This window comes from Tachypleus tridentatus, chromosome 9, assembly GCF_004210375.1.
Source record: "Tachypleus tridentatus isolate NWPU-2018 chromosome 9, ASM421037v1, whole genome shotgun sequence".
Taxonomy (NCBI): domain Eukaryota; kingdom Metazoa; phylum Arthropoda; class Merostomata; order Xiphosura; family Limulidae; genus Tachypleus; species Tachypleus tridentatus.
In genome coordinates, this window is record NC_134833.1 from 151,981,438 (window position 1) to 152,008,423 (window position 26,986).

A 26,986-nucleotide genomic window follows, 5' to 3' on the forward strand; every position below is an offset into this window, starting at 1 on the left:
GTCACTGTTTAGTAAAACATTCTTTTTTTACTAAATGTTTTCCATAGTGAAAGTTTTGTTTGTGTGAAACTGCGAGTGGTGTTCCTCCGAAATAGACTACAGAACCATTAGTTTTGGTATTGTCTTTGTTTTCTTATGCGTGGAACGTTAATGTCTTGATCTTAATGGACTAACTGCTCGTATACCATTAAAATCATTTTATGGTAGGTCGAAGTGTATACTTTTTAGGCCGACATCGAGTGCAGGTTTCTATCAACCACAAAAAGAAGGGGGGGGAATCTTCTAGACAACAGCGATTTATGACCGAAAGGGTCTTGTCTTACTCTTAAAGACTGTGTTCATTAAATCATCTCTATACCATGTAGCCCAGCATGTCCACGTTGACTGTTATCACAGCCTTGTCTCCAATGAATAACCGATCACTAGACGTTAAATGGTGCTCTGGAGTCGGACCCCCTGCCATGTTATGATGCAATTCCGCCGGCAAACCAGGAGAGAAAGCTAGTGGCGACAGCCATTAAGAACCATAAAGCCTGCCACATTCGTCTGGAGTTCTCGACAAAACCAGGGTTTTTAAGGGCGCATACCATCTAAGATCTAGTAAAATTTAACATATTTTATTTTCACCTTCTGCTAGAAATGTAACATAATAACTTCGTTGTTATTACTTTCAGGCCAACAAACTAGCAAAACCTGAACACGTGCGCATCCACATTCCTCCCCACGTATTCCAAAGAGGACACTGTTTATATTACTCTGGCTTATAGGGCAAAAGCTCCCACCCCACCCCAGTGGTAGAGCGATATGTGTGAGGAGTTGTATAGCTTTGTACTTAAATGCAAATAAACACTATATAGCTGAGAAAGAACAAAACATTCAGCCATGATCAGAATTCTAATTCTTTCTCTTGTTTTATGTTTAGACTTGTTTCTCTTGTATATTCCCAGAATGTGTCCTGTCGGAAATGTACAAGGCAATGAACTATCTCGTATTAGTTTTGTCCATCTGATTATGTTCCATCTTTCGTCATTATGTGTATGTTGATCTTGTTTCCATAGAAACACGGTGTTGTTTCTTCAGCTGTTTTGTTTCCAAATAGTTTTCAATCGACTGTTATTTCCCGACGGATTGAGTTGAAGATGGGTTTATATGAGTTGAAGATCCTTTTATGGGATAAAAGGCCCAACAATCCTAAAATTTATATTTTAGGCACGTGTGTGATTATATTTGATTATATTATACTATATTTCTTTGAAGTTAAGCACAAACCTGCACAATGGGCTTTCTGTGCTCTGCCCATCGCGGGTATTAAAAATCGTTTTCTAACGCTCTCGAATGTTGGCTTTTTAAATCATCTTATTTTTTTACTGGTTAGTACATTTTTCTTGTGCTAGTTTTGTCCATTTTACATAATGTTGAATATGTTGCGTCTTTCGTCATCATGAGTTTCTTTGCTGGTATCTAGTTTTTCGATCCGGTATCGGCTTGCATAGTAACATTATGGTCGAAGGTTCGAATCCCCGACACATCAAACGTGCGCTTACCTTTTGAGTCTTGGGGGCGTTATAACGTGAAGGTCAATTCCATTATTCTTTGGTAAAAGAGTTTCCCACGAGTTGGCGGTGGGCGGTGATGGCTAGCTGCCCTCCCTCTAGTCTCGTACTGCTACTTTAGGGACGGCTAGCACAGGTAGCTATCGTGTAGTTTTGCGCGAAATTCTAAACAACAACAACAACAAAAATTGATTTCGCGTCATATATTTGAAAGTGCTATTTGAATTCCAGAATCCTTTGAAAACTGGTTCGCCATTTAAAATTATCTGCGGTTCATTTTCATAGAAAATTTTAAAACTGGATTTACGTTTTCCTGCTGATAATTTGGATTTTCAGGATTTTAAGTCGGTTAACTAAGAAACCTGACGTACACAAAACCTAAATATGTATGGGTGTGCTGTCTCGTGCGGTTCAGTTCCACTTTTTTTTCTCTCTCTCTTTTGTTGTTGTACAAATTACTTTTGAAGACAATTCCGACCACCAAGTAAACCAATGAAAAATGAATTATCGGAAAAGGGATTTACCTGAATTGCTCGAGTGGATATCTGTCACATGATCATGTCGAAAATACCGCGCGCGCTTCTCAGGCAACTGTTCTGATGTTGCCATGGCAGGGAGACAAGTACTCGAGTTACAGGATTACGTTATTGGTTGTTGCACAATGAGATTGTGTCATTCGAAAGCGGACCTGAAAGAAGTGGGGTAATAGTACCGCGTAACACCACAAAAGCCTGGTAAGCCGCCCAATTGAAGAGAGTTTAATAGACTTGGAGAATGCTAGTCATCAAAAAAAGTATGAGATGTGAGGATGACAACGTACAGTAACTAGTAGAGCGAATAACATGATGTTTGCTGACATTTCAGAACAACGTATATCAGAATGTACTTGTTTATTATATTTGAGTAGAACCTTTGCTTTGTGGAACTGTTCTGTTAAAGTAAAAATCTAAACGTATACACACACAAGCATTTGTGGGTTAAACTCACCTGTGATCTAAACCATACTGGAAAAAAATATATATCTTGTTTAGATGAAATTATTCCACTTATTGTACTTAATGTCTAGAGTTTGTTAGACACGACATCTGTGGTTTGTTAGGCTTAACCTGTACACTGTCAGGCACAACATCTGCAATTTGTTAGGCTTAACCTGCACACTGTCAGATGCAACATCTACAGTTTGGTAGACTTGTATCAACAGCTTATCAAACTTAATATCTATACCTCATTTGACTTGACATCTGCAACTAAAGCTTCTTCCTATTTGGCTTAAGCTCTACAAGTAGAGCTTTATTTTTAAAACTTTATTACCTTAATATGTTATGTACTCTGATTTCTTTTTTTTTTTCAATTTCCTTTCTCAGAGATTCATGTTTTTATTTTGTACCATTACTAATAGGTTTTGTTTCATCTGCTATTCATTAAGCCATGAACTTGAATAATGCATGGGATGAAAAATGTTTGGACTTCCTTCCAGGATTTTAAGTAAGTCCACTTTCTTCTGAATATTTACTGAAGGATTGGTTGCTCAGTAGACCATTTCTTTTTGGATGTCAAGTAGGTCCACTCTTTCCTGAATCTATACTGAAGGACTAGTTGCCCATTAGACCATTTCTTTTTGGATGTTAAGTAGGTCCACTCTCTCCTGAATCTATACTGAAGGACTGGTTGCCCATTAGACCATTTCTTTTTGGATGTCAAGTCGGTCCACTCTCTCCTGAATCTATACTGAAGGACTGGTTGCTCAGTAGACCATTTCTTTTTGGATGTCAAGTAGGTCCACTCTCTCCTGAATCTATACTAAATGACTAGTTGCCCAATAGACCATTTATTCTTGGTTTTCACGTAGGTTCACCTTCTTCTGAATCTATACTGAAGGACCGGTTGCCCAATAGACCATTTCTTTTTGGATGTTAGGTACGTCCACTTTGTCCTAAATCCATTCTGAAGGACTGGTTGCCCAGTAGACCATTTATTCTTGGATATTAAGTAAGTTCACTTTCTTCTGAATATTTACTGATGGACAGGTTGTCCAGTAGACCAATTCTTCTTGGTTGTTAAGTAGGTCCTCTTTCTCCTAAATTTATACTGAAGGACTGGTTGCCGAGTAGACCATTTCTTTTTGGATGTCAAGTAGATCTACTTTCTCCTGGACTTAATGACTGGTTACCCAATAAATCTTTTCTTCTTGGATGTTAAGTAAGTCCATTTACCCCTGGATGTAAATTAAACATATGAATGTCCCTCTTTCTTCATGTATTTTCTGTTCGTGAATCTAGAGAAGCAGTAAAAGATACGAAATATGAGAAACAGTTTGTAGTTTGTGGTGAATAAATTATGTAGTGTCTGAATATGAAGAATAGTGTGTGTTTCAGAACTAAGGTGAATAAGTTGTGTAGTGTTTGAATATGAAGAATAGTGTGTGTTTCAGAACTAAGGTGAATAAGTTGTGTAGTGTTTGAATATGAAGAATAGTGTGTGTTTCAGAACTAAGGTGAATAAGTTGTGTAGTGTTTGAATATGAAGAATACTGTGTGTTTCAGAACTAAGGTTAATAAGTTGTGTAGTGTCTGAATATGAAGAATAGTGTGTGTTTCAGAACTAAGGTGAATAAGTTGTGTAGTGTTTGAATATGAAGAATAGTGTGTGTTTCAAAACTAAGGTGAATAAGTTGTGTAGTGTCTGAATATGAAGAATAGTGTGTGTTTCAGAACTAAGGTGAATAAGTTGTGTAGTGTCTGAATATGAAGAATAGTGTGTGTTTCAGAACCAAGGTGAATAAGTTGTGTAGTGTTTGAATATGAAGAATAGTGTGTGTTTCAAAACCAAGGTGAATAAGTTGTGTAGTGTCCGAATATGAAGAATAGTGTGTGTTTCAGAACTAAGGTGAATAAGTTGTGTAGTGTCTGAATATGAAGAATAGTGTGTGTTTCAGAACTAAGGTGAATAAGTTGTGTAGTGTCTGAATATGAAGAATAGTGTGTGTTTCAGAACTAAGGTGAATAAGTTGTGTAGTGTTTGAATATGAAGAATAGTGTGTGTTTCAGAACTAAGGTGAATAAGTTGTGTAGTGTCTGAATATGAAGAATAGTGTGTGTTTCAGAACTAAGGTGAATAAGTTGTGTAGTGTTTGAATATGAAACATAGTGTGTGTTTCAGAACTAAGGTGAATAAGTTGTGTAGTGTTTGAATATGAAGAATAGTGTGTGTTTCAGAACTAAGGTGAATAAGTTGTGTAGTGTTTGAATATGAAGAATAGGCAGAAATGTTCAGTAACAGAACCTTTGGAAATGTGGAATACAGTATCTTAACCTTGATAAAGAAGCTAAAGTGTACATTATGTGAATCTGGAGGAACATTGTGATGTGGATAGTATTTGCATGTTGTTTTGCAGCATTTAATCTCATGTTATTAAAAAGTCCATATAGTCCAGGAAGTGTTATAATGGAAGAAAGACGCACTGATTTTAAGAACTTTAAAGTAGCTTATAGAATATAATATACATAGTATGACTAAAGTAGTTCTGAGCCATTTAACTGTATAAAAGCCAATAGTAGCCATCACAAAATTGACCTGTTTTAAATATCTTTTATATCTAACTGTAAACATGTCTTTTAACATGAACATACATATCAGAAAGTTTTGTCAAATACATTTCTTGTTACTGCTTTAAAAAATGTCCCCCAGTGGCTCAGCAGTGTATCTGCGGACTTGCAACGCTAAAAACCGGGTTTCGATACTCGTGGTGGGCAGAGCACAGATAGACCATTTTGTAGCTTTGTGCTTAATTCAAAACAACAACAGCTATAAAAAATATCGAATTGTTCTTAGAAAAAGTTTCTGTAACTTCGAAAATTGGTAAAAACCACTACTGTTTGCTCTTAGCAAAAGTAATTTCTTGATACTGTAGCAAAATATTCTTATTGCTGCTAGAAAAAAACCCTGTTATTCTAGAAAAAACTGTTTTATGTTTAAAAAATAATAATTCATGATACCACTAGGGAATAAAATTCTTATTAGTTCTCTCCTCTCCTAAAAAAATCTTTTTACTCTCAGACAAAAACTTGTTTTGCGTACAAAAGAACTCTTGTTTTTTTCTGTTACAAAAAGTAAAACTTCCGGTGACTGATATAAATAACCTTCGTACCACTCTTACAGTGTTTATTCAACAATCTTACCCAACTCTTTCAATACAGGTAAGGCCCGCCATGGCCAGCTGGTTAAAGCACTCGACTCGTAATCCGAGGGTTGCGGGTTCATATCCCTGTCACACCAAACATGCCCGCACTTTCATTCGTCGGGGCGTTTTAATGTTACGGTCAATCTCACTACTTTTTGGTAAAAGAGTAGTTCCAGAGTTGACGGTGGGTGTTGATAACTAGCTGCCTTTCCTCTAGTCTTACACTGCTAAATTACGGACGGCTAGCACAGATAGTCCTCGTGTAGCTTTGCGCGAAATTAAACAGCAAACAAACCGTACAGATCAGTAGATTATACAGGGTTACACTCAAATATGATAAAAATACTTGTTTCAAGCGACAATATCTTGTTTATATATTTTTTGACCTTGAGAAGGCTTATTGTAATACGTGGAGGTATAGTGTTTTATGAGACCTCCACTCGTATAGGTTGCATGGCCATTTGCCCATTTTTATCAAACATTTTAACGGATAACAGTAATTCCAGGTTTGTATGGGTTTAACACTTTCCCGTTCTTTTCTACAGGAGTCCCGGCATGGCCAGCCCTTTCAGGCGTAGGGGCGTTATAATATGATGGTCAATCCCATTATTCTTTGGTAAAAGAGTAGTTCAAGAGTTGGCGGTGGGTGGTGATGACTAGTTGCCTTCCTTCTGACCTAACACTGTTAAATTAGGAACGGTTAGCGCAGATAGGCTTCAAGTGGCTTTGTGCGAAATAACAAAACAAACCAAACCAAACTTTCCCACAGTAACTTTGAGTCCCTCAAGGCTGTCTTTCGAGTGTCACACTTTTCAGTATAAAGATTAATGCCATCACTGGACAACTCCCTCCTACCGTTCCAAACGGACTCTGGACGACTTCCACATCAGTCATTGAGCGTGAGGTTTATTGAGCAATTTTACATTTTCTCTCTCTAAAACTTTTTTTTTTTTCATATACTTTTGCCAACGTTGTACTCATGCCGATCACAAGCCTCGAGTCGGTGAAATTGTGCTTCAGTGATCCCTGAGGCAAAGTTCTAGGGGCTTATATTTGACCGTAAGCTGACTTCCTTCCACACATAAAGCAGCTACGAGTCAAATGTACAAGAGCACTGAACATCTTCCAGCTTGGGGAGCGGATCCATGTTCTGTGCTGAAGATCTATCGTGCCCTCATTCGATAGAAACTGGACTATGGAACTCTGGTCTGTGGCTCTGCCAGGACCTCGGTCTTGAAGATGTTGTGCTCCATTCACCATCTGGAGCTTCAACTCCGCACAGGGACTTTACCCACTTCCCCAACCTTGGTCTTGAAGATGTTGTGCTCCATTCACCATCTGGAGCTTCAACTCCGCACGGAGGCTTTGCCCACTTCCCCAGTTCATGAACCTTCTCTACACCTCTGCTGTTTTACTGTCTTTACTTTATGCTTAGAAACTTCAATCTTTATTACGTGAGTCATGCTTTTTCAGAACAGACAGTTTGTCATTGTTCCTTTTGGTCTTCGTATCCAGGCGCATTTGGATGAATTGGGTCTGTATGACTGAAAGAACTGGTCTTTCTAAATGTTATAAATTGTTTAGAATTTCGTGCAAAGCTACTCGAGGGCTATGTGCACTAGCCGTTCCTAATTTATCAGTGTAAGACTAGAGGAAAGGCAGCTAATCATTACCACCCACCGCCAACTCTTGGACTACTCTTTTACCAACGAATAGTAGGATTGACCGTCACATTTAAACGCCCCCACGGCTGAAAGGGCGAGCATGTTTGGTGCGATGGGGATTCGAACCCGCGACCCTCAGATGACGAGTGGAACGCCTTAACCCACCTGGCCATGCCGGGCCATAGCTGTTATACCCACAACAGATGTAGTGTAATAGTTAACTCAGATGACTCAAAGAAAGGCGGATACTCCCGATTGGAAATACCATCTTTTATTTGCCAAACTTCTTTTAAACCATCCTTCCATTCCCATTTATACAGATGGTTCGAAATCGCATGACACTGTGGGCTTTACCATGATCTGCTGTGATTCGGTGATTGCATACAGGATTCCCTCTACAGTTTCTATGTTTACTGCCAATTTGTTTACCATATCTCTTGCCCTGGATCACGTAGAAGCTGTGCAGTACACAAACTGTACTATTTATACCGATTCGCTTAGTTCTCTACTGGCCCTGGAATCGCTTCATGTTAGTTCTCACTCTGTTCTAGTCGATATCCAAAAAACGATTTTGCCCATTTTTCTTTATCATCTACTTCTATTCAGTTTTTCTGGATACCAGGCCTGTTGGTATTCGCAGGAATAAGCTCGTTGACACCGCGGTTAAGTTTGTCTGTTCTGGTGCTATCACTGCTGCGCCTGTTCCATATATGGTCCTGTATTCAGGGCTTGGATCCACGCCAGTCGACTTGAAGTGAGCAACGTTATAACAAGCTTTTCCAGATAAAACACTCTATTAAACTTTGTCCTGTAAGGGTAGGAACGAAGAAGTTGTTTTGGCTACAGATTGGTCACAGTTTGTTTATAACTCATCATTTTCTTTCATCTGGAACTAATCAACCAATGTGTGGTGTGTGTGACACTCAAGTCACAATAGCCCACATTTTATTGTAGTACCGTCGTTACGACCGTGAATGACAGCAGTATTTTATACATTTTTTAAACATAGGTTCACCTCTGACGTTGGACATTATATATGTCATTAGCGAAGGTGAAATTGTGTCCACCTTACTTATGTTTTTAAAGGCCATTGGCCTTTTCAACTCTTAAGTTTTTACCAGTTGTTTAAAGTTTATTTAGTTTCTACGTTGATTTATTTTTATTTTTTTACCGATTTTACTTTTTTTTACTGGTCGTTTGTCGCAGATAGCCTAGTAGCTTTGCGTCAATATACGTCAAACAACTAAATACTTTCTTAACACGATATACAAATACACTTGTTATCGAAACTTAGCTAATAAATCAAATGTTAGTATTATATAATATGTGAGTGTTGGGTCTTCCCTTTTCATTAATTTGTTTACCACTCCTCCAAGAAATGCGGATTTCAGCATTAAAAAACAAGTTTTGCCTATTTAGACATTATTAAGAGACAGCTGGATAACACGAGCGATAATGAATGTAACAAATGGATTATTACACAAAATGCCGGAGATGACGTGTATCGACACGTGCAGTTTTCCGTTTACAATTTTTTTTTCCCCAGTTCGCTTGTATAGGCTTGATGATAAATAACTATACATCAGACATTCGTAACTCTTTTCCCCTAATTGCCACTTAAGAAAACATCGAGTTACACCGTCCCATATTGTACTGACAGGTTAGACGAAAATAAAAATTTTCCCCCCCCCCCCCCCCCACATTCTTCTTAGAATTATAAGTTCTCCTGCTTTATTGCAAGAATTTAAAGTTTTTGTTTTTCGAGTCTGAAACTTAAGGAAAGGGCGTTTCCCGACACCCAGAGCTGTAACCAAGAATTGAGAAGTTTCATTGGACACGTAATGTCAAGTGACCTTCCTTGAATTCAAGCCGGTTAGAATGCGCGTTAATGTCATCACGTAATATCTGCAACACGGCATATTTCTGTTTTAATACGGTGAAGTTTTTGGTTATACGTTTTTTCACAAATCGATATTTATGAAGCCACTTGTCTGTTCTGCGTTTTTGGAATATGTGGTGAAGGACCATATTGGACTTCTTTATAGCGTTAGAATAGTCATTAATGTTGCACTAATATCTAATTTGTAAGGAATATAATGTGTACACCAGTCGGTTCTAACGGCCTCATGTATATGAAACGTGAATTATGTATACCAGACGGGTCTAACAGAATCACGTACATAACACGGTGTTTTAATTCTGTCCAGGACTAATTACTAACACAAGCACGTACAGTTGGGCCCGCATGGCCAAGTGGTTACGGTGCCCAACATGTAATCTGAGGGTCGCGGATTCGAATCCTCGTCACATTAAATATGCTTGCCCTTTCAGCCGTGGGAGCGTTATAAAAGTACGGTCAATCCCACTATTCGTTGTTAAAAGAGTAGCCCAAGAGTTGGCGGTGGTTAATAACGACTAGCTGCTCTTTCTTGTTGTAGCTACGACACCGCCCTCTTGTTTTAAAGAAACAGTAAAAATGTAATTGGAAATATAAGTACGTCACCTAGTAAAATAAATATGTTTAAATTAATTATCTAGCTCGTCTAACTTCACTTTCCTTCCAGTTCGCATTATTTCACCTTCATTAGAAAAATAAATCATTGTATCTTTTTTTTTTCCTTGCAGAATTGAAGAAGACGAGATTGTTGAGAGCGCCACCAGACGACCGATTCTTAAAGAAGAGAAAAGCTGCTCAATCCAGTAAACGAACAGTTGTCTACGTTCGACAATTATTCCTTTCATAAAGATATAACAGCAGCTTGGCCTTAGACATAAGGTTATTATAGATTTAGAAAACAGTTATATTATAAACAAATATTTAAAACAAATAAAAACTTGTACAGTTGTGTTTATGTTTTAAGACAAAGGAGTGGTTACCTTTGTCTATGAAATCTAATGCTTAGCTAATAGTTTAGTTTGTATGAACATAGATTTCGTGGTAAAAAAAAACATCCAGTCTGTAAATAGTTATGTTATTAATATATTTAACATGTAAACACTTAGGCCTTATTTGCAATTAGTTTAGAAACAGTTGAGCCTTCTAGGGTTCGATACACATATTTTATTATTACCTTTCCTTTAAATGTGGGCGTTGGAAAACCACCCGATGTCGCCCAGCAGCGTATGATAGGCAATCTTATTATTGTTGTTTTCAGTTAACATGTTATTGACGTAATTTTAGTTACATGCCATTTTTACCAAGTAATTAATTTTCTGCTACTATTACCTGACATCTGTGTTAATTTTGTTTTTAATTGTGACGTCATAGCATTCAAAGGTAGATGGCAATTGTCTGCCTTTCTATTTGCATCTGCCCGGTTAATTGTAGTTGTTACCAAGGTTACGAACTACGAGCAGTAATGCAATTTTTCGCGCAGTAGCAAACCCCCGCTTCAATATACCAAAATTTATAAATTAACTAAAAAAATAAATAGCGGTAATTGTTTCAAGATAAAAGACTACATTATTTTATTTGCAGTGTATATGTCTTTATGTGAAAGTTTTTGTGAGATAAGTATTTCATTTCAGGAACGTTTGGCCTTAGGACTAGGGTTAGACTCGCCGAGAAGAAACGAGTAAAACTCAACAAATGCCTGTTTCGTTGCGCAGAAATGATTTCGACCAGTATATGTGGCACAGACTTAAGACTTAACCGCCAGATCAGGTTTAGCTAGATCCCTGCACTTGATTGATAATTTGAAGAAAAGCGAACGAAGTGCGGGATTTCGCTTAAGTGTTAGTTCAATTAGGCACAAATCGTTTCGTACCAGCGTTAGGCTTAACTTCAAAAGCTGTCGTGTCAACTCGTTACAACAATCTTCTCCCCTCCCCAAGGTTGGTTTATATTTTGCTTTAATTCTAAGCATATCTTGTCCACAGGTGGGGTCGATGGCGTTACTTTCATACATTTGCCTGCTACTTCTGTTAGGGACAAAAATCTCGATACATAGAATATCGTTTATTTTTTATTGCATTGTATTCTTTCAACTCCTTGTTAAACAGACCAACTTCAAATGACGTTTCACTTAAGTTTATACTGTTCCCTACGATAATGTCGTCATGTTTAACACGTTAACAAAGCTCGCGTAAAACTGTATTCTCAAGATGGCTGGTATAGGTATTAAAACTTTAAAATAAAGTACAGAACAAGGTTAACCTGAAGATGACGTGAGAAAGGCGAAACGTTGTTCTGTACTTTATATTAATTAAGGTTTTAATGTCCGTATCAGCGATATTAAGAATACATTTTTACGTCAAGTAGGTTTCTCGTCATCACGAAATGCTACTAATTTTTGAAAGCTTCTTAAGATATTAAAGTTCATTTTCGAAGCATGCGACACTATAAAAAGGCTTAGTATGTTGGACATTTAGAAGGTCAGCGCGTATCTGAGAGTAACTTTGCAAACCTCCTGCGCACTTCTAGTAATCTTCATTGTCATAGTTTATAATAGATTATGGTTTAGAAGGTTGTATTGTACAGCAGTAAGAAAGAATGTGCCAATCCCAGCAAGCTCGAGATCCAAAACAGCTAGATAATCATATTAACAGTGCACAAGATTTCGTACAAGGAACAGTTATAGGAAAACGTGTCGCCTACATAAAAATAAAAAAGGCTCAGGTTAAGTGTCAAATGTTTAGTAGGAAATTAAACAAGTGTCATGTCCCCCCCCAAAAAAAAATTATTTATTTCTTTGTCCTTTTACTTGTACTAAACCGACTTTACCTTATTGAAGAAAGATGGTTTGTGAATTTAATAAACAGTAAAATATGATTTGTGAAATTAAACTAATGTATCTGACAAGAAGAGTCATGAATTGAAACATCTGACAGTAAAAAACAAAATCCTCCTTTACAATGTGTGCTTATTTTTATAGCTAATGCCGTATACCTTATAGTTTAAAATTTCCAACTTATAAAATGTCGAAAAAAAAACACCTCTTTGTGATCAATGTTAAATATTGTTAAAGGTAAGCACTCTGTAGTCATTTAGCGTTTAGAACTATTAACTGTTTAGATGTCTTACACGGCTTTATGTTAGCAAATTAAATCTAGGCTTAACTAGTTAAAAATTAGTGCGTAATGGACACTAATCACTGTAGTTTACACGGCTTTGAACTGGCAAGGTCAAATCTAGGCCTAACTAATCAAAGAGTGGTTAGTAATGTCGTCTACATAGCTTTTTAGTAGTAGGGTTAAATTTAAAATGAATTGCGTACCTAGTGGCCAATAGCAACCACTGTTATGTGGACTGGAGTAGTTATATATTGGCTACTGCACTGTTGGATTTATGTTGCCGTATGTCAAATAACTCCTTAAGTAAGTCAAAAAAAGAATGCTGTAACACAAGATTTATTGAAAAACAAACTCTGAAGATTATATCCCGAATATATAACCACTGATCGCACTTTAATCGATATAACTATTACGTGGATATATCAAATCAAGAGAAATGGGTTTTTAACTCAACTTTATTTGTAATCAATCTGTTTTCCCACCTTTTAGGTATGCTAACAATAAATTTTTTCACCAATCATCTTTAAGCATGATTTTGGAGGGGGGTATAAGTTGGTTTAACTTGAAAACATCAACTTTTGTATTAAATTTTGTAAATGAACCGATTAAAAAAAAAACATTGCAGTGGTGAGACTGCAAGTATATATTTTGGCACCTTAGTTTACGTTGTATTTACTTTGAATACTTATAACAGTGATGTAGTTCTTGGTAAAAAATTCAGATGTTCATTGAATAAAGCATGATTAATTTGTTTTTAGTTTCGAGAAGGAAAAATGGTTGTGAATTTTGATATATCTGCATTATGTGGCATACGTGACCTAAAAATGTGGCAGCAGTTTCGTTTTTACAAAAGTAGTTTGTTGATATGGTAACAGCAGTTAGCTGTACAAACAATTTGTTTCAAACGTTTTGTGTGTGTTGTTTTTCAAACTAGCATATACGCGTACAAACAATATTGTTTGACATTCCGATTTCACTTGCATTGTTGGCACCAAATTGGCAGCCTTTGAAAGAAGTTCTGGGCGCTTACAGTTGAGGAAGGTAGAGACTTTTATTATTACACGAAATGAATTTTAAAAAGTGATTTTTTTACTGTTTATATATATATATATATTATAAAGATGCCAAGATAATTAATAATGAGTTAATGGTTTTACTAAGAGATATGTTTGTTTTGGCTTGAGAGATACTGTTTTTGTTTGTACTTTAAACTTGTAAAACAAGGAGTGAAATGTGGTTCTGATCTTTAGTCAATCCTAGAACTTTAATTTTAGAATATATACAACCAATACGAACTGTTTTCGGTGGTTAAAAATCGAAGCTGTGTCTGTTTAAAATCGCAAAGTTTGAAAAATAAACTTTTGTATATCTGTATTTTAGAATGGTTTGAATTGTTCCTTGTTTTTCAAACAAATCGACTACTAAAGATCCACTGCACGTGAGAACCTACTCTTTGAAAGGGCAAGTTTATAATCCAAGGTCTTCACATCTGAGTTTGGACATCAAAGAAACTTAAGTAATAAATTCCGTACACCTCTAATACGTCAAGCTTTATAGTTTGCTGTGATCTAAATCAGAACTGTGTCAAACTTTTAGTTCACCGGATCAAAACTGGAACTAAACGTACGTCAAACAATATATTTTTACTTTGATCTAACCCAGAGCTATAAATTTGTCAAATTGTCTATTTATCAGATCCAAACTAGAACAATATAACCTCCGCTGGAGTTAAAATATTCTGTAATATCTACTTTAATATATCAATTTAAAATATATTTATGAGTGAGTTTTTTGAGTGGTAATAAAACAGTTACGTTTGAATTGTCGGAATAAGGAGCATTGTAAATGTAACTGTTATAAAGAAACTTTAGAGCTCTCTAACTCCATTGAACTAAAAAAACAGTTCTTCTGTCTGAAGACCTTGACAAGGTAAGATAAGTAACTGACGTTTGGAACGCGTGCTCAGTAAACGCAGTCCCGAGTGGCGTACGTTCTGTTACACTATTTTTCTTTTATAGCGCACGCGTATACTTCGTTTCGTGAGTTTTGTTGTTCTTTAGTGTTGTTTGAAGCACTACCGGCTCCCGTGTTATACAGACTGCACGCGGGCGAAGCTATAAACAAATGAAACGCTTAACATCTCTTACTCGTGGTAAGATTGTTTCTGGTGTTTTAGGAACGAATGTTAAATGAGACGTCACTGGAGTATCAGGAAGTTGTATTATAATCACAGCTACGTAAAACACAGAGCTAACATTAATTATTAGCAGCCGCACTAGACATATATTTATGTGTGATTATATACATATACTCTTCAAAAAAAGAAACGCAAAAGACAAAATTTGAGACATATTGTTAACAAGTTTATTCCGGGTAGTTCTGTATGACATGTGTGAAACTTTGCACATTCATTGCTGAACATCCAAAGTCTGCAAAGGCGAAATCCACGCTCACTAGTTGAAGTTTAACGTCACTCAACGTAAATGACGAGTATGCCCCCGTGAGCATCAATAACTGCTTGGCATCTCCTGCCCATGGAAGCGATGAGATGACGAATCACATCCTGTGGAATGGCTGTCCACTCAGCCTGCAAAGCTGCTGCAAGCTAAGGTAGAGTCTGCGGTTGAGGTTGTCGCCGTCGCAGACGTCGGTCCAACTCGTCCCAAAGATGTTCGATGAGGTTTAAATCTGATGATCTGGAGGGAAGAACGTTGATGTTGTGGTGTCTCAAGAAGACAGTGGTGAGTCGGGCTGTGTGAGGAGGGGCGTTGTCATGTTGAAAAACGTCGTTGACGTTCACCATGATAGGTTGCACATGGGGCCTAAGAATCTCGTCGACGGTTGCGTACGGTCTAATCGGAAATCCTACGCAGCCCTGGTATGGTTGAGGCAGTAGACGTCGCAGTGGTGGTCCTATCCCGAAGTTGACGTAACCGGATGTAGCGATCTTGTGCGGGCGTGGTCACACGAGGTCTGCCAGATCGTGGATGGTCACGAGTTGATCCATGTTGTTGGTGACGATTCCATAGCCTTGTGATGGTGCTTGGGTGGACATTCACAGCTCTGGCAACATCTGATCGAGATTCGCCTTCTTCCAAGCGACCAATGGCGTTGTTGCGTTGTGCTTCAGTCAGTCTTGGCGTAATTGTATTGCGTGTCGGTGGCTTAACACTGAGCTATGGAAACCGAGAACCCGTCACTTTTATAGGTATTTTGCACATATTGCACTTGCAGAACATGCAGATCTCTCAAACAAATTTATTGGACACGAATGCGTTTTGGCGAAAAATCCGATGTTTTCCTCCGTTTTCAAAGTGCACAACTTTTGTTGTCATTTTGGTCTAACAATCAGTGCCTTAACACGTGTAACATCACATACTCTGAGCTTGTAACGTTATTACATATATTTCTCTTTAAAATGACAAAATATCCCTTTTGCGTTTCTTTTTTTTGAAGAGTATGTTTAAAGTTTAGTAGTAAATCAAATATCCACGACATAAGTGGCAGAAAATCCTAGTGAATTTAGCATCCTTATTCTATTATCCTCAGTGTAGAACGTCTACATACCATCGTTGTATGTCTTCTTGAGACACCACAACATCAACGTTCTTCTCTCCAGATTTAAACTTCATCGAACATCTTTGGGACGAGTTGGACTGAATATAAGATGTCTACCGATGTGTACAAACCAACCTAAATGTAAAATGTCTACATACCAACCTGAATATAAAATGTCTACCTGACAACCTACATGTAAAATGACTACAGATGTCTACATAGCAACCTGGATATATAGAACGTCTACCAGGGGCGTAGATTTTTTACATCCGATGGGGGAATGATTATTGCAACCACTTATGTGGACTGTTCAATTTGCAAATTGGTAATCTCTGATTACGTGAACCTGAAAGCTGTAAACATGCAGTCACAGAGTAATCTTGTTTCCACGATACTTACATGTATACTTAGGCTTACTGACTGATACTTTGAACTATCGATTAGATCGAAAAGCTTAGAAGCACGCTTATATTAAAGATGTACATTTCGGCTATTGAAAAAGCCTACATCTAGGCCTAATTATGTAATTCGATTGGTAAGAACACGAGAATCACAAGAACAAACACACAATTTGTAGGCCTGTGATGCAATAAAACAATTCAACAGACCAAACTGTAGGGGGGATGATTGTATGCACCATACCCCCCACCTAAAATGAAGGGGGGATGTATGCCCCCAGGATTTACGCCCCTGACGTCTACAGATGCTTACATACCAACCTAAATATAAAATGTGTACATACTAACCTGAATGTATAGAACGGCTACTGATGTCTACATGTCATGAATATAAAGTGTTTTTTTGTCACACGTCTTGACTATGTAGGGGCCGTGTACTGTAAAACAGTTTATATTTAGAACACCTGCAGTTATACAGGGTGGCCCATAAGTCCCTACCCATCCATATACCTTATGTATCCAGTGTATCTGTGTCCTGTCCCTCATTCTCGCTGCATAATATTATGCGACACCATCAGTGATGTCGAGAAACCCACTTGTTGAGAAATTTATATGCAAAAACGGCTCGTTTGGGTTGGGAAAATATTTTACATAGAAGAGCGAACAACCTTTCGATATAAAATATTTTCTCAACCCAAACGAGCCGTTTTTGCATATAAATATACGACACCATGTTCTGCGAGACATTTTCCTCAACGTAGCAGGGGTTATTGTTCCAAATGCCACGGTAACAGCTGCCTTCAACTCTGAAAAAAAGAAACAACTTTATACAACATGCGTAATTTAATATAACATAATAACATATGGATGGGTAAGGACTTACGGACCTCCCTGTATAGATAACAAACAATGTAGAATGTAAGTCGTTTCAACGCATCACCTTAAGTACGCCATCTATAAATAAGTACGTTGTCCATATGTTTACCTCACAATTCCGAATTTTCTGCCTTGACAGAAAACGGTCATGGTTATAACTCATAAAGAAAAAGGAAACAGTTAGTGATAAGTTTTCAGGTTTTTCGATGGATTGTTAGCAAACACAACTTTTATCAGCACTGAGTGGAAAATATATTATCTTATATTCGAAGGAAAATGACTGTGAACGAGAGATCTAGTCTTCGTTGCCACAAATACGTATAGTTAGATTTTGTACAAAACACCTGTTTCGGGAGCTCACATTAAAGTTTACCTCTTGCAGTCTGTCAAAATTAACAGCACTTTGTTTCTAGTGTTCCCCAACAGATGTTTAAGAAATGATTCTCGTTATATGCAAGCTGGAAACGTGTGCACGTGTATGAATATTGCTAACGAAAGACTGTGAAAATCTATTACGAAACTTCCACAGCTTGTGGCAAACTAACCCTAGGATCACCAATAGGGTACCATATAAATCCGCTTTTTAAATCATATTTTGTGTAAAAACTATTCACAAAACTGCTCATGTCTGTGAATTTGTGTGTGTTTATCAGAATCACGGTTAATTTTCTATTACACAAGAAACTCGCGATTTCACCCAGTTGATTTGGTCGTCTTTTTTTTAAACTGAATAACGAAACATGCAGTAGGATAAAACTACTGAGAGAGAGGCACTATTTGAATGTTAGGTTTCATTTTTGTTTTTTGTGGAACTCATTTGTTACACACCGAAACTCTTTCCGCACTTATCAGAGGTGTCGCTAGGCACCCAGTTGGTGTCTTGAAAAATCAGAATAGAATATCGTAATCGATATTACGCTGGAACGCCGAGAATTCGCCCGCCTATTAGCCCGAGTCCCAAATATTTTAAGCATCTAGCAATACCCCTGCTTCGTACTGTATAGCATGCCAACTGTTTCAGACCGTTTCAGTTCAAAATAGTTTACTGTTGACGACAAGCCCAGCTTTGCAAACTGTTTCACTATAATCTGATCCTGAGACAAAAAGTCCAATTTCACACCGTTGCTACTGACAGAAAGCCAAGCGTTTCACTTTGAAATATGCTGCTCCTTAAAGAAAGCCCACTGTTTCACTTTTAAAGTTAAGTGCTTCTAACAGAAGGCTTAGCATTTCACTTCAACCTGTTTCTCGTTGAGAGCCAATCGTTTCAGAATTTCACTTTGTAATAAGCTGTTTCATACCACTCCACTATTTTGCTCACTTTATAATAAGTTATTTATTTATGTACTAGCTGAAGTTTTCGTCCCACCTGGTCGGAAGTTATGTACATTCAGGATTAATGAAAGGTTATCTCAGGAAAGAAAAGTTGCTTCCCTTATATGTAATTGTAAACAATGCAAATCAGCAATACACAAAATGTAAAAACCGCAAATTTGTTTGTACTCCCACATAAACCTAATAAGCCTCCGTGCCAATTGTAGTGAGTATCCATCCGCATTCTGCGAAGTAGTTACATAGAAATACAACAGACAGTACTATTATACTTATATAAATAAACGTTACGTTAAATTTCAAATTTATCAAAACGAAAAAGACAAATGTATACTGTCAAACAGTATCAACCATAAAAGTTACATGCGTTTCATTTTTCTATGTACTTCCCCACAGCATGGTGTGTCGTCATGTCAGATGTTAGGATTGTACTCGCTGTACATGGTTATAAAGCAATGTAATACCTATGTGTAGATTATTCCAAACAAGAGACAAATCGTCCTCTAAATAAACAAAAGTCTGGGAAAAAAATAGCAGTTTATCTACTAGAAGTCACTTGTCAACCTTTATAGCAGTTTATCTACTAGAAGTCACTTGTCAACCTTTAGCTACAACTTATCAGCTGCATGTTATCCTTGACATTCTAAAACACAAAGTCGAACCGGATTTTAATTTTCTTTTTTAGGCCTATATAGGTCTTATTATTTTGCAAGCTAGGTTGGAGTTTACGCCTTTGCATCAGGTTTCAAGCTACATTACAATGTGGATAAGAATATTTAAAAAATACTTAAGAATACAATAATATTTATTAGAATTAGAACTAACGTTTTCCTTTGCTTTCTCTCGTGTATTTTTAGAATACTTAACGTAGTTTTCTTCAGTTGATTCTATGGTTAAAGGTGCATTTTACAGAAAACAGAAACAAACTTTGCAGTCAAAAGAACTACTCATACTGATTAATTTTGCAGGTTCACATTTTTTATAAAACATGTGTGCTAATAAATGAAACATAGAACTTTGTGCAGAAAGAGCCCTTTTCGAGCGGCAATCTGAACGTTTTAGTTTTTACGTTTGCCGCTAGGCAAAGTACTGTGACGTAATAGTTGCCAAACAAACCGCCAGCGCCAGCGCGCTGAATGTAAATAAACATGACCAGTGCATACAGAGAAACAGAGGCGGAGTCTGTTTTGACTTTGTGTTCTGAACAGTGTTGAGTAGCACCATATCAATTCGAATCTATAACAGTTACTTTTGACACAGATCTAACAAGTTCTAATGATGAGGACAGTTCCACGAGCGAGAGTAGCGGAACTGTGAGTGATACTGAAGAAATAAGATTACATATTAAAACAACATGCTTTATGAGGTTTATGAGATTTACATTTAATATGACAATGTCAAAGTACTGTGTTAAGATTAATTTTATTATGATGAGTTATGGAAATATGTTATGGAGCTTACATGTGATTGTTTACAAGCCTACAATGTTTTTAAATACATAACATGTACTTGATTACTTCAACATGTTCAAGACATAGTCTTATTTCAATTTATCTTGAAATGTTAAATTTGAAAAATGGAATTCTTCAAATGTTTCCAAATGTAAAAATGATACAAAAACATCTACAGAATGATCTACCAGCTTTTAAACTTGGAATATACTCTATTTGGGATAGATTTGTCCACTGTCTAGACTAGGAAATCAAGGTTTCACCGACTTTCAGGTGTCACAAATACAAAACACGCTCATGAATGTGAAATGTGTATGTCTAGTTACATTCTACAAAATATTGTACTTTTGAAATTATTATATTATACTAGTTATTGTTTATCGCGTTATACTGCACACATACCTTTAAGTTTGTTCTTTTCGTGATGGCTTCAGAGGGGTGGAACCTGTACGTTGCAGGCTGAGATCAGTCCTCAGCTCTACACAAGGAAAGATGGTGAGGACGATCCTCTCTACTGCCGATGGATTTTTCAGTCTCAACCTGCCTGGTTTGAAACCCACGGAATCCAAAACAGTGGGATCCGACGCAAAACATGAGCGTCCAAAGTGATCTTGACAAAGTTTTGTATGGTGTGAAGGTGTCCAGCTCTTCCTATTGACCATCCGCACCCACTGTCGCCACGTTGCCGGTTCCTTCTCCTTGTACAGAAACGAAAAGAAGCTTTTGCCCGATGCCGAACCGTTTTTACAACCATAAGTAACGCAGTAAACCATGCTATCATAAAACAAACATAAAGTAGCAATATCAAGACAAAAAATAGTCTCACAAGGTATGTAATACGAAAAAAGCACCGATAGATTTACATAAAACACCAGCACTGAAAGAAACAAAATGGTCGGCGCGCAACGAAACGTGTTTGGCAACTATTACGTCATAGTTGTAACACGTCACGGAAACAGCCGAACGACTGAGAGGAACTTGAGTTCGAGGACCTGCATATTTTGTTTCATTTTCACTCAATAAAGTGTTTAAAAATATGGCAACCACACAGGAATTATACCTAACCAAAGTACAGTTTCTAAGGGAATTATTAAATTTGTTGAAAATTCACCTTTAAAGACCCTCTCCGGAAAAAAAAGACAAGCTTACTAATTCGCCAGTTTTTGTAAATGATATTAAAGTTAATTCAAATAAAATAAAGAAAAACAAAAATAGAATTTAAAACGTTAATATAGATTAAAATGAATAATATTGTTATTAATTCGTACCTTAACAACTGTGCTCGGCATGGCCAATCGTGTCAAGGCGTGCGATTCTTAATCTGAAGGTCTCGGGTTCGCATCCCCGTCACACCAAACATGCTCACCTTTTCAGCCGATGGGGCGTTATGACGTTATGGTCAATCCCACTATTCGTTGGTAAAAGAGTAGCCCAAGAGTTGGCGGTGGGTGGTGATGACTAGCTGCCTTCCCTCAAGTCTTACACTCCTAAATTAGGAACGGCGAGTACAGAGTAGCTTTGTGTGAAATTCAAAAACAAACAAGCAGACCTTAACACAGCTTAAATAAAGTATATAAAATAATAATTTGTAACACTTGCTTAAGCTCTGTCATGCCATAACAGTTGACGTCGTGAAAACAAGAAATATATATATAGAAAAATACAGATATATCAAACTTGTGTTTCTTAACTACGTAAATGGTTCATCCACGATTTAATGAGATCACAATCATGGAGAATTCAGCATTTTAATGTAGTTTGTTGTTTTGGTCGTTATTCGAACTGGGCTGAGTGAATTGTTGTAATACACATACAGGGGTGAATGGTATTGGGAAAGGTTGAGAAACACTGGTCTACACCACTACAATGCTAGTCTTATCGTAGGGTGACCAGACGTACTGGTTTTGGAGGGACTGTTCAGTGGTTTGTCTCAATATCCTGAGAAAAATTCTCAGAACGCATAAAGCGTACCTATTTGATGAGAAAGACATTACACACAGAGTCACTAATGTCCAACTTGACAGGCCTACTCTTATATCAAACTCTCTGGAATGTCCCATCTGTGCGTGGTGAGAAACTCACGTATGTCCAGGTTTTTTTATTTGGTAGTAGGCCTATATCAAGGAGTTGGTGGGTGTGTGGTGAACGGCTAAACGTTGGTGACTGTTCTCTAACACGTACGTATTTATTATTGATGACACGTGTGTTGAAAATATTACAAAACTCATGCTGAAAATAAAGTGTTTTTTCAGTCTGTTAAGTCTTTTAGCATGACCTAACGTCTCTTAAGTCTTCTAACATGACCTGTTGTCTGTAAAGTCTTTTAGCATGACCTAATGTCTCTTAAGTCTTCTAACATGACCTGTTATCTGTAAAGTCTTTTAGCATGACCTAACGTCTCTTAAGTCTTCTAACATGACCTGTTGTCTGTAAAGTCTTTTAACATGACCTAACGTTTCTTAAATCTTCTAACATGACCTGTTGTCTGTAAAATCTTTTAGTATGACCTAACGTCTCTTAAGTCTTCTAACATGACCTGTTGTCTGTAAAGTCTTTTATCATGACCTAACGTCTCTTAAGTCTTCTAACATGACCTGTTGTCTGTAAAGTCTTTTAGCATGACCTAACGTCTCTTAAGTCTTCTAACATGACCTGTTGTCTGTAAAGTCTTTTAGCATGACCTGTTGTCTGTAAAGTCTTCTATCATGATCTAAGGTTTGTCAAGTAATGACAATCACTAAAAGCAGTTTCAGCTTTATTGATTTATTACTATGCATAACAGGCTGCTAAGTAAGACTAAGTGGAACATATTTTTATAAAAACTATTAAAATATCAGTGTTAGTTCTAGAGATGCGTATCTTCATTACTTAGTAATAAAGCATGCCTTTGTTTGGTTTCAAATTTCGCGCAAAACTACACAAGAGATATCTGCACCAGCCGTCTATATTTAGCAGTGAAAGATAAGAGGTAAGGCAACTAGTCATCACCACCCACCGCCAACCATTTTGCTAACGATAGTGGGATTGATAGTAACTTTATGACTTCCACACGGAGAAAAGGACGAGCAAATCTGTTGGGATGGGTTTTCGAACCCGTAACCTTCAGATTGCCAATCCAGCTTCCTTACTACATAGCTATGCTGGGCTCTACAATAGACATGTTCAACCTGCAGTAATATTAGTAAGTAAGCCATTTTCTCTTAAATCAAATTCACTTAAATTTAAGATAAAATGTAGCTATTTAAATAAATAATTAAAGTCAATACTGATTTATTTTCTAATATAACTTGCCGTCCATCATCAACAGTCTAGTACGTTCGGCGGTCTCGAACCGCCCCACTAGTGTTTGTAAATTAATTTTACTTTCGGCCATTGTGATTGCCTGACAGTGAGTCACGTTGGTCGGCAGGTGAATATGGACGAGATGAAGATAGGTTCTTGTTTCTGGAACACAAAATCATTAAAAAACTTGGATATTAACACAACAAACAGTATTAGATATAACTAAGCGATGTTAGTTTGAACTCTTGTTATAGTTTCCGCTTTCGATCCCTTCAGTTTAAAACATCTGTACACAAATATATCAAAACAGTACGTGCAACGTTACGTTTTTACAGCTCTATTCTTGTAAGAAATACGCATGTTAAAAGTTCGTGTAGAAAAAACAGAGAAGTCTGTTTCGGATATTTACACAACGTGCTAGCACTTTCTAATCTTGAAATAATAAAGTATAGAGAGTTAGTCAACAGGAACCTTCGCCGACGCTTGGGCTACCTTACTTCACGAGTTTTGTTTGACCCTCAGAGTATAGAACACATTTTGTTGATGTGATTTCGGTATCGTGACGTAAGATATGAATTTTCGAATCCTCAGCTCGGCCCTAAAATTAAAATCAGTATATTGACAAATACTGTTAAAAAGAAATATTAACGTGAATATTTAATATTTTTAGCACTGCTTACTGCTAATTATAATTATCAATGATTACAATAATTTATATTATTAGCATTATTTACAATAATAAGTATTATTATTATCAACAATCTATACAATAATTATTTTTATCAACATTCTTTACAATAATAAATATTATTATTTTTCCTTACAATAATAAATATTATTAACATTCCTTAGAATAATGAATATTATTATTAATAACATTCCTTACAATAATGATTATTATTAATAACATTCCTTACAATAATGATTATTATTAATAACATTCTTTACAATAACCAGAATTATTATTATTAACATTCTTTACAATAATGAATATTATTATTATTAACACTCGTTACAATAATGAATATTATTATTATCATTGCCTACAATAACGAATATTGTTATTATTAACAATTTTTACAATAACGAATATTATTATTATTAACACTCGTTACAATAATGAATATTATTATTATCATTGCCTACAATAACGAATATTGTTATTATTAACAATCTTTACAATAACGAATATTATTATTATTAACACTCGTTACAATAATGAATGTTATTATTAACATTCTATACAATAACTGTTTGTTTTGAATTTCGCGCAAAGCTACACGAGGGTTATCTGTGTTAGCCGTCACTGCTAAATTAGGGACGGCTAGCGCAGATAGCCCTCGAGTAGCTTTGCGCGAAATTCAAAACAAACCAAACCAATATAGAGATATCTGTCTCTAATAATTATCTATGTGAACCACAACCTAACCTTTGCTTCTGCACCTTTTGATTCTCTAAACCTCTCCCTCCCAGAGCGTGTTCTTCTACAGTAGATAGTATTGAGAAACTTAAAAACCACTTTCACTGGATTTTAAATAACTTTAAGAATTATTATTTAACATCCAACCTTTAAGAAACGAACGGTTAGTTACCAATGAACTGAAAACGAATGATCAGATAATGGTTTTGCTTCATTAGTACATCCACCTATATAGATGGGTTCGAATCCTTGTCGCACCAAACATGCTCGCCCCTTCAGCCGTGAGGGCGTTATAATGTGACGGTCGATCCCACTGCTCGTTCGTAAAAGAGTTGGCGGTAAGTGGTGATGACTAGCTGCCTTTCATCTAGTCTTATACTGCTAAATTGAGGACTTCTAGCGCTATAGCCCTCGTGTAGCTTTGCGCGAAATTCGAAACAAACCAAACAAGCCACCTATGTAAAAAAGATTTAGGTATATCTCTGGGTACGTCTAGTAATAAACCACTTAACAAAGACTCCACAAGAGAAATGGAAAAAAAAAGTGCCAAAAACATTTTTAAGAACGTTAAAGTACAATCACTATCTATACCCATGAGACGTCACACCGATAAAAACCGAGTTTCGATACCCGTGGTTGAACAAGCACAGATAGCCAATTGTGTAGCCTCGTGCTTAATTCTAGACAAACAAACCAAAACTGTATGGATCACCCAAACATCATAAATTAGACTCACCTGTAAGACCCCTAGTATTAAATTCTCCGCTAACTCCTGTATCTACTTCACCATCTTTTCAACAATATCCCTTCGCACCTAAATGGCGCTAATGACAGGTTACGTGATTTCCTGATGAGTTTTAACAATATTATATTCACTCTTGATGTCGTTTTTAGGAACCCTTCCTTTCCTATAGCAGTAAGTATAAGCTTGGTATGAATCTTACTAGATAGGCTCTCCTCTCTATTACCAATGATATCTCTATAGGCTCTTCGAAATTTTTCTCAGGTTTTTTCTCAACAACAATTACTTTAAATCCATTTCAGCTCGCTATAAAAAAACAGCAAACGTATTGGTATGGGCAACAATATTCTTGTTGTTTTGCCTTCTATCTTTAGTTTCTATGGGCAACTATATTCTCGTTGGTTTGTCCTCTATCTTTAGTTTCTATGGGCAACAATATTCTCGTTGGTTTGCCCTCTATCTGTAGTTTCTATGAGCAACAATATTCCCGTTGTTTTGGTCTCTATCTTTAGAGTCTATGGGGAACAATATTCTTGTTGTTTTGCCCTCTATCTTTAGTTTCTATGAGCAACAATATTCTCGTTGGTTTGCCCTCTATCTGTAGTTTCTATAAGCAACAATATTCCCGTTGTTTTGGTCTCTATCTTTAGAGTCTATGGGGAACAATATTCTTGTTGTTTTGCCCTCTATCTTTAGTTTCTATGGCAACAATATTCTCGTTGGTTTGCCCTCTATCTGTAGTTTCTATGGGTAACAATATTCTCGTTGATTTAGTCTCTATCTTTAGTTGTTATTGGCAACAATGTTCTCGTTCTTTTACCTTCTATCTGTAGTTTCTAAGGGTAACAATATTCTCGTTGATTTGCCCTCTATCTTTAGTTTTTGTGGGGAACAATATTCTTGTTGTTTTGCCCTCTATCTTTAGTTTCTATGGGCAACAATATTCTCGTTGGTTTGTCCTCTATCTTTAGTTTCTATAGGCAACAATATTCTCGTTGGTTTGCCCTCTATCTTTAGTTTCTATGAGCAACAATATTCTCGTTGTTTTTGGTCTCTATCTTTAGTTTCTGTGGGGAACAATATTCTTGTTGTTTTGCCCTCTATCTTTAGTTTCTATGAGAAACAATATTCTCGTTGGTTTGCCCTCTATCTTTAATTTCTATGGGGAACAATATTCTCGTTGTTTTGGTCTCTATCTTTAGTTTCTATGAGAAACAATATTCTCGTTCGTTTGCCCTCTATCTTTTGTTTCTATGAGCAACAATATTCTCGTTGTTTTGCCCTCTATCTTTAGTTTCTATGAGAAACAATATTCTCGTTGTTTTGATCGCTATCTTTAGTTTCTATGGGTAACAATGTTCTCGTTGTTTTGGTCTCTATCTTTAGTTTCTAATGGTAACAATGTTCTCATTGTTTTACCTTCTATCTGTAGTTTCTATGGGTAACAATATTCTCGTTGATTTAGTCTCTATCTTTAGTTGTTATTGGCAACAATGTTCTCGTTGTTTTATCTTCTA

The 26,986-nt window shown here is 36.6% G+C and overlaps 1 protein-coding gene across 6 annotated transcripts in view; it reads left to right on the top strand.

The window, feature by feature from the left end:
- LOC143226666 (EH domain-binding protein 1-like) overlaps positions 1 to 13,784 on the top strand; it is a 174,799-nt gene extending 161,015 nt beyond the window's left edge. For 5 of the 6 annotated variants that reach the window (XM_076457914.1, XM_076457919.1, XM_076457918.1 and 2 more), the window contains exon 20: positions 10,023 to 13,784. In XM_076457914.1, coding sequence (XP_076314029.1) covers positions 10,023 to 10,101 — 79 coding nt within the window. In that variant the 3' untranslated portion in view covers positions 10,102 to 13,784. The remainder of the gene's footprint in view (positions 1 to 10,022) is intronic. The other variant, XR_013014703.1, reaches the window with a different exon arrangement.
- Positions 13,785 to 26,986: the final 13,202 nt, after the last annotated feature.